Source organism: Otolemur garnettii, unplaced genomic scaffold (assembly GCF_000181295.1).
Source record: "Otolemur garnettii isolate 467f Iridium unplaced genomic scaffold, OtoGar3 scaffold00112, whole genome shotgun sequence".
Taxonomy (NCBI): domain Eukaryota; kingdom Metazoa; phylum Chordata; class Mammalia; order Primates; family Galagidae; genus Otolemur; species Otolemur garnettii.
Window position 1 is genome coordinate 1,739,278 of NW_003852507.1, and position 7,862 is coordinate 1,747,139.

The 7,862-nt window shown below is 54.1% G+C and overlaps 1 protein-coding gene across 2 annotated transcripts in view; it reads right to left on the reverse strand.

Moving 5' to 3' along the window:
* The window catches only part of FOXN1 (forkhead box N1), a 29,644-nt gene that overhangs the window by 6,819 nt on the left and 14,963 nt on the right, over positions 1-7,862 (reverse strand). The window contains exons 1-5 of one of the 2 annotated variants that reach the window (XM_003797156.1): positions 6,941-7,086; positions 6,070-6,534; positions 3,335-3,445; positions 1,472-1,602; positions 40-136 (exon numbers count right to left, since the gene is read on the reverse strand). In XM_003797156.1, coding sequence (XP_003797204.1) covers positions 40-136; positions 1,472-1,602; positions 3,335-3,445; positions 6,070-6,534; positions 6,941-7,063 — 927 coding nt within the window. In that variant the 5' untranslated portion in view covers positions 7,064-7,086. Of the gene's footprint in view, positions 1-39; positions 137-1,471; positions 1,603-3,334; positions 3,446-6,069; positions 6,535-6,940; positions 7,087-7,862 lie in introns of those variants that run through there. The other variant, XM_012809731.1, reaches the window with a different exon arrangement.

A 7,862-nucleotide genomic window follows, 5' to 3' on the forward strand; every position in this document is an offset into this window, starting at 1 on the left:
ACTTGGGGTTAGCAGAGTAGAGATGGGTCTGAGGCTTACCTTGAAGTACGGAAAGTGCTCCGTCATAAAATTATAGATCTCGCTCACAGGAAGGCTCCCAGTTTTACTGTTCTTAAGGGCCATGAAGATGAGGATGCTGAAGACAGAGAAAGTCCCTGAGAGTCTGAACCTCTGACTGGTCCCGAGCCCACCAGAACCCCCACCCCTGGTAAGAGGCTCTATGAGGTGGGAGTTGGAAGGTTGAAGGGGGAGGGGATGAGAAAGTGACCACTGAAGTGCACAGTGAAGTCAGGAATTACAGACATATGAGAGTCTTGTGTAATCTGAGAAACCTGGGTGTCTACCCTAGCTTAGCCATCTGTACTAGCTGTGTGACCTTGGGCAAATGCTTTAACCTCTCTGAGCCTCAGTTACTTCAACTTTGAAGTGGAGAAAGTAATAGGGGCCTCAGAGTAGTGAGGATTAAAGGTGATGCCTAGCACATAGACCTTAGCCAACTGCATGAATGTTTAGATAGGAAACTAAGGTTTCTTGAACCCCTAAAATGAGCCAGGCATGGTACCTACATTCTCTTACTTAATACTTCCAACAGCCTGAATTGCTGCCCCCCAACCTGATTATTTTCTAAAGCAGAATAAAGAGGAATAAATAATGGCTTAGAGATTAAGTAACTTGCCTGAGGTTTCACAGCTAGTAAATTCCAGAGTCTGGTCTGGAACCCAGTTCTGCTGGACCCCAAGGCCTGGACGTGCTCCCTTCTGTGCATTATGCTGCCTTTCACAAACCCCTTTTCTGTGCTCCTGACTGATAAGTTTCTCTTCTTCCCCTGAGCTGATGACCTGACCCCATATGGGTACTTGCATACATTAGATCAAGTGTCATTGGCTGGATGAATGAAAGAGCAATGGAAGTGTCTCCTGGACAGACTAGATCTACTGACCCTTAAACCCCCAGCCCCAGAGAAGTCCCACCAGGTCTGGCAGATGCTACAAAACTGAGTCACATCTACAGGCCTCATTCCTCATTTATTTCTAGGAAAACTTTTGAGTTTCCTCTCTGTATCTGAGGGGGGGGGGAAGATAGGGAGCATTCCCCCTAAACTCAGCCCCAGGCCCTGGGCCCCAGGAGGTAAGAGCTCCGCAGGCTTACCCCAGGTCACCAGCATCTGCTGAGTTGAGCCACAACATAACTCCCCAGGGTTAGACTGTGGATAGTTCTGCCATAAGGGTGGTGGAGCCCATTACCAGGGAGAGAATCTGGCTTTGGTTCCTTAGACAAAAAGCCAGAGGTGGTCCAGTCCATCCCCCTTGTTCTGTGCAGGAATCCTCTCTTCAGCACCCTCTGGAAGCCCATTGGGTATGACTTTCATCCCCTGATCTTACCCTCACATCCAGAGGATTCTGTGCCTCAGTTTCCCCAGGGGCCCACTCACCCCCACCTCCTTCTACCCCAGTAGTGCTGGGAAATGTACCTGTAGGAGTAGATGGGTTTTGGGAAGAGAGGCTGGTGCCCATCATTGCTGGCCTGGGGTGCGATCCGCTGGTAAGGATAGTGTGAGGTGCCCAGGTAGGGTACAGGGTAGCTGCCACCACCTGACGAGTACTGTAGAGGTCAAAGGGGGTAGAGTGATTGCAGTGGTTCCCAGCTTTTCCAAGGGTGCCCTCCCTCCCTTAATGCACATACATCCAAAGAAGGAGCTGAGGCCAGATTCTTCCCTTTCTGGTCACGGGCTCTACCACCCCTACGGCAGAGCTATTCGAGGGGGCAGCCAACGGTGAGGGTATTGGAAGGTCTGTGAGGAGATCCACATTCTGGAATGGAGGATCTCAGAGTCCTCAAAGCCCCCTTTCTCTAGCTCCTTCCCCCCAGTCCTTTAGATGCTCTGGTTGCCATGGTGATAGAGGGAGGCCTGCCTGGAGTGGAGAGGATGAAGGGATGAGGGGAAGCCCCCAGCCCCTGCACCCTTCCAGGCAGGTGCTCCAGGCCTCCCTTGCATCTCCTGGGGAGGCTGGGCTGGAAGTGGATGTCCAACCTGGGTGTTTGCTGGGCACTGCCACCTTTTATGAGTTTCAATGGCTCTTTGAAAGGGCTGGTCATGGTGGTGGGCAGGTGGGGGTAGGAGGTGGTTTTATGGCACAGGGAGTGGCTGTGGTGCCAGGGATAGAGTTTTATGGGGGTAGGGGGTTGGAGACTCTGACACCCCCAGCTGCTCCAGGCTGAAGTGCTCTTTTCAGGTCACTCGAGAGACACTTAGAGCCTGAGTCACCATCTCTCCAGGCTTCATAAAGCCCTGGGTGCGGCCATCTTGTTCAAGAGGGGGTGTGGACGGCAGAGGGCATCAAAGCAGGGCCAGGCATGGTGAGGCCATCTAAGGTCTAGTAGCCCTTTATCCTGCTGTGGCTCAGTCTCTGATGGGCAGGATGCTACAGGGATATCCCCTACCTTGGTTCAGACCATGAGCCTCAGCATAGCTTAGGCTATTCCAGTGAGGACGCTCAGGGCAGGAAGGATGTCCCTTCATACATTTCCTTTGCTTCCCTCCATCTCTTTCTTTTCCCCAAAGCAGACGTTCTGACCCCTCCTCCTCTGCCTGCCTCCCGGTCTTGGCCAAGACCAGGGCCAGTGCCAAAGAGCCAGGAGTAGAACCTGCTCCACAGGCAGGGCCTGTCTCAGTGCCAGGCTGCAGGTGGATGGAGCTGGGCGCTGGGCAGTCACTTGCTCTGTCTTGCCCGGTGACTCCTGGGAGCTGCCTGGCTGCTCTGGGGCTCTTTTCTTTCTCTTTTAAAAATCCTCCATCCCGTGCCAGTGTGGGATGACTATCTGGCATCCTGTGCATTTGGGAGGAGCTGAAGCAGGGATGGGGCAAAGGGCCAAAGATGATGGGAACTTGGAGCCCTCTAGGTGGGAAGGCCCCACCCTCACCCTCTATAGGCTTCAGGGGAGTTTGAGGCTAAGGTCACCTAGCAAGATGGTGGCTGACTTAGAAGGGAGCCTTTGTTCCTTGCCCCACTAGGCCTTGTGTGTCACCCCACACACTCCTCTTGTCTCTGTCCCTCTCCTGGTCTGGAGTGCCTCTCCCCCCTCCCCTTTTTGTTTACACCATGGCCCTGCCTGAATTCCAGCCTTGCTCTCATATCTGAGACTTCTCAGGCCCTGCCAGGGACTCAGACAAGCCCACCCCTAGAGAAGGGCAATGGCTCAGTAGCCACTGCCCCTACCCCAGGGTGGCCTGGCCTTGAGGTTCAGGACCCTGTTGCCCTCACCTGCCCATGAAGGTGCACACACATGATATCCTGCTACCCTGGGGAAGCATGCCCACGTGCCTTAGACCCACCTGGTGGAAGGGGGGCTGGGCGGGGCAGTACATGTGCTGCAAGGGGGGCTGGTAGCAGTACATCCCAGGGCCACTCTCCAGAGTTGGGGGCTTGACCTTGACCTCTGAGCCCTGTTGGAAGAGAAAACAGATGACCAGGTTGGGCTTTGTTTTTCTCCCTTTCTCTTTACCATGTCCTGAATCTTTTTTTTTTTTTTTAATTTTTGGCCAGGGCTGGGTTCAAAACCGCAACCTCTGGCATATGGGGCCAGTGCCCTACTCCTTTGAGCCACAGGGACTGCCCCATGTCCTGAATCTTAACACAAAAGTAACACCTAGCCCCGCTGCTTCTCTCAAAGCTTACTTCTGGAGAACAGCAGAGAACAGAGAAAGGCACGGATTTTCTCAAGAGCGCTCAGCAATTTAGCGGTAGAGCTGAGCCTGGAACTGACCGCATCCCTACCCTTTACCTCACTGCAGGTGAGAGGCTGAGGCTGGGCTATCCCCAAAAGTGTGGGAGACTTGTCAGTTGTGGCACTGAGGCTAGGGTAGGGCTGGAGATCTTCTGGAATGGCACAAGGGTGCAGGGCCTTACCCCACTCACCTAGCTTAGGGCCTCCTTACTGGTTCAAGGGCCCCAGCCTCTCAGAGCAGGTCCACAAAGGACTCTTGGAAAAGGCCACAGCTCCAGGATTTTCACTAAGGAGCTTGGTGAGGGGAGCACAGGTGGCACCCGCTGCATGGGTCTGAGTCCCTGCTATTTCCTTTCCTGTAAAGCCCCGGAAAGCTCCAGCAGGCTATCTGGATGGGGCTGCTGAGTCCTCTCGGCTTTTCTCCTAGCCACTCCCAACTCAGAGTCTTTGATCCTTGCTACAGGGAGTTTGCCATTCCTGGTCTGCCTGAGTCCTGTGTATGCCCTGGTGCTGGGCATAGAAGTCTGCCAGTGGTGATGACCAGATTCTGGCTTCCCGTGTGAGGGAAGCGTCCTGAGGCCCACATGGAGTTGCTAGGGCCTAGCACAGAACTCTCTCTTGTCTCCCCTGAGTAGGGACAGGAGCATATTCAAGATGAACATGGAAGGTAAATAATAGCTCAGGAGGAGGTGCCGGCTCTTTCTGGGCTTACCAGGGGCCTTGGGAAACCAGCATCTGGACCCACAGGGGCAAATAAGCTGTGACCTCTTTCTGGGCATGCCCTGGGGTTGCTGATGCAGAGATTGCCATAATCACAGAATCTTAGGCCTGGAAGGGCCAAGGGCACTCATGTCCAACCCCTTCATTTGGCAGGTGCTGTCAGGTGAGCCCAAAGAGGGGAAGTGATGTGCCCAAGGTCACCTGGCAAGTCAACCAGATAGCTGTGTGTCTCTGGTGCTCTTTCCCATTGTTTGTGAAGGGTGAGGGTGTGGACTTAATCACAGACACCTTGGGCAAGTCATTTGGCCTCTGTGAACCTCAGTTTCCTCATCTGCAAAATAGGATAGTGGAACTTCTCTAGCAGGGATATCTAACCCAAGGGCCATTGGCCACATATAGATTATAAGAAAATACTTATCTGTAGTGGTGGATATCATTAAAATTGTATGCATGGACCTCTTTTTTTTTTTTCTTTTTGTTCATGAGCTTTTGTTAGAGTTTGTGTATTTAATATATAGCCCAAGATAACTCTTTTTCCAATGTGGTATAGAGAAGCCAAAATGTTGGACACCCCATTGAGTGGATTAATTGGGGCACTTGAAAGAAAGCACCTAGGAGAATGGTCAGGAGCTGCTACTGAGTGGACCTTTGGGGGCAGCAGCTGAGATGATGGTGTCCTCACTGTGGGCTGCTATCATGCTCAAGGGGCCTCAGAGGAAGCTGTCAAAGGGATTCAGAACCAGAATAAGGTCCTGTCTTGGCCACACCCAACTGCCTTCTCTTTCTTCCAAACCCGGGAAATAGGCTTTTGTTGGTGGTGGTTTGGGGCTGGAATGGGAGCCTGTTTGAAAGCAAGAGGTGAGAAGGGCTGGTGGGCATCTGGGGTAGGCACAGCCTGGCTGGGCAAACTTAGTCAGTGCCTTGGAGACCTCCATACCAGACTGGAGAGTGAGCAGAAAAGTCCATTAGCTTTCCTCTCGCCAAAGCAACAATCCCGTTGTTGGTAGGTACAGTTAACCTCACTTTTCCAATGAGGTTCAGAGAGGTTAAGTGAGCCAAGGTCATACTGCTTGGAGGTCCAGCTGTGGAAGGACGCGCTTACTTTCCAAGGTGCTTTCAAGGTATTTCTATAAATACACCCAGGCCCCACTCTGGGCAAAGAATGGGGCCATGAAGGACCTCTCAAGGAGACTTAAGTCCTCTCTCAACTCTGTACACTGAGGCTGGAGAAGGAAAAATCGTGGCTCTCCCCCAAACCCTTTCTCTTGGCCTCTGGAATGTGTTTTTCTTCTCACATTTGCATATGGGCATGCAGGTCTAGCTGGGGATTCTTGACACTTAAACAAACAAGGAGAAGTCACACACTGGAATCCTGACTCAGGAGCCTCTGGGAAACTGCCAGCTTCCTTAGCCTGACCTGCCTCCCCCAGCCTCCCCCTCCATGCGGGGCCAGGCCGGCATACCCTCCCCAACTCTCTGAGCTTGCTGCTCCGTGCTGCATACCAATCTTGAGTGGCAAGACTTGAAAAAGGAAGGCTGGAGTTTGGTCTCAGAAGACTCTTTTAGGCTGTCAGGAATCTGGGCAGGCGGGATGTGGGATGCCCACTGGCTGCTGGTACTCACCAGGACTTGGGGGCTGTGCTCCAGGCTGGGGTAGGGGAGCCCGTTGCACCAGGTCTCTGCTGAAAAACCAGGCAGGTAGGCCTCGGCCTCCCCCACATCCACAGGGATCTCCTCAAAGGCCTCCAGCACCCCTGGTGTTTTAAAGGAGTGTCCATCGAGGGCCAGGGCAGTCTGGGCCTCAGGGAAGACGTCCTCATGAAAATGCTGCTTGTATGGGTGGAAGGGCACGTGGCTGCCCTTGAGGAAGGGCCCGGGGCTGCTTGCTGAGCTCTCCTCAAAGCCAAAGCCAGGATACTTGTCTGAGGGTGAAAGTCGGAAGGGGCCCGGGCCAGGGCCAGCTGGGCAGTGACCCTGGACTTGTTCAGGGCCTGGTGACGCAATGCTGGGGCTGTGTGGAGGCAGTGAAGGTGCCCTCTCTGGAGGGCCATCAGGCACAAAGGACGGGCAGCTGAAGCCAGCATGCTTCTGGGGAGACAGGGCAGAGAATCTGTGAGTGGAGGTTGGACCAGGTCTTGGGAACCCAAGACCCTACTCAGTGCTTGGGTAAAGGAGTCTGCAGCTGAGCTGTCAGCCCCGAGCCACCAAATGGTGGAGAAGGTATAGCTTGCCCTTGGGAACCCCAATGTGATGAGGGCATACTGCTCCTAAACCTGGGGCACCCCAAGTCTGAGAGGCACCACAGCCCTACCCTAGAAAAGCCCCAGACTGAAGAGATGAACACCCTGGACCTCTCTCTGGTCATTGAGTACTTGTTTCCTGGTGGAAGGGATAAGACAGACCCTGGGAGATCCCTGGGGCTGGGGGTGACTGATCCACCGGGTGCAGCCCTTAGACCTTGGCCTCAGCCCAGGCCTAAATGCCAAGTACTTACGCTCTGTGGGGCAGGGGAGCCTGGGAGGCCTGGTGCTTGCATGAGGTCCCCTTGGCGCTCCCCCTCCAGTCTGGTGGGGCCGGGCAGTGTGACGTCAGACTGTGGTGGGAGTAGCGACACCATCACCCAGTCCTGGCCTCGAAGAAAGCCGTCTGCAGTGAGAGTGAGGACCAGCGTGTAGGGGTGACCAACCCTAGGCCCACCACCTCCACTCCCACACTGTCACTGTGCTGGGACCCTCCTCTAGCCAGTCACCTGATGAGAGACAGTCATAGAGACAGAGCAGAGAGAAGCTGAGAGAAACAAGGAAACAGATAATGGGAAAGACAGAGAGGGGGGACAACAGTGGAGATAGAGCACAGTGAGCTAGGTAGGAACCCTCTGAAGAGGAGGCTTGGCTGTTCTTGAGCTCCATGGCTGCAGAGACTGAACCAGTGAGACTCTGGTTCTCAGTGAGACCTGCCTCCGGCTCCTCAAGATCTGTCTCCTGAGTGTACAGTGAAGGGCCAGGTGAGGTGACTTCAGCAGGCAGTCTCCATGCAGTGGCTAGGCAAGTCAGTGGTCCTGAGGGGAGGAGGATCTGAGGCGTGAGTCAGGTCCAGGTTTGGAGTAGGAGCAACCCCCACAATGAAGGTGACCCAGCCCTGAGCATAGGCTGGTCCTACAGTGCAATCCTCAGGTCCTTAGCTTGGCTGGTATGGCCTCAGTGTGCAACTGGGGACTCAAAGGGTCCTGGTTGTCTGGTGGCCCCATGAGTCTGGTAGGCAGTAGCCCACAATGGAGCACCTGGCAAGTGCTCTGTTTTTTGTTTTTTTTTTTTGAGACAGTGCCTCAAGCTGTCCCTCTGGGTAGAGTAGAGTGCTGTGGTATCACAGCTCATAGCAACCTCCCACTCCTGGGCTCAAGCGAGTCTCCTGCCTCA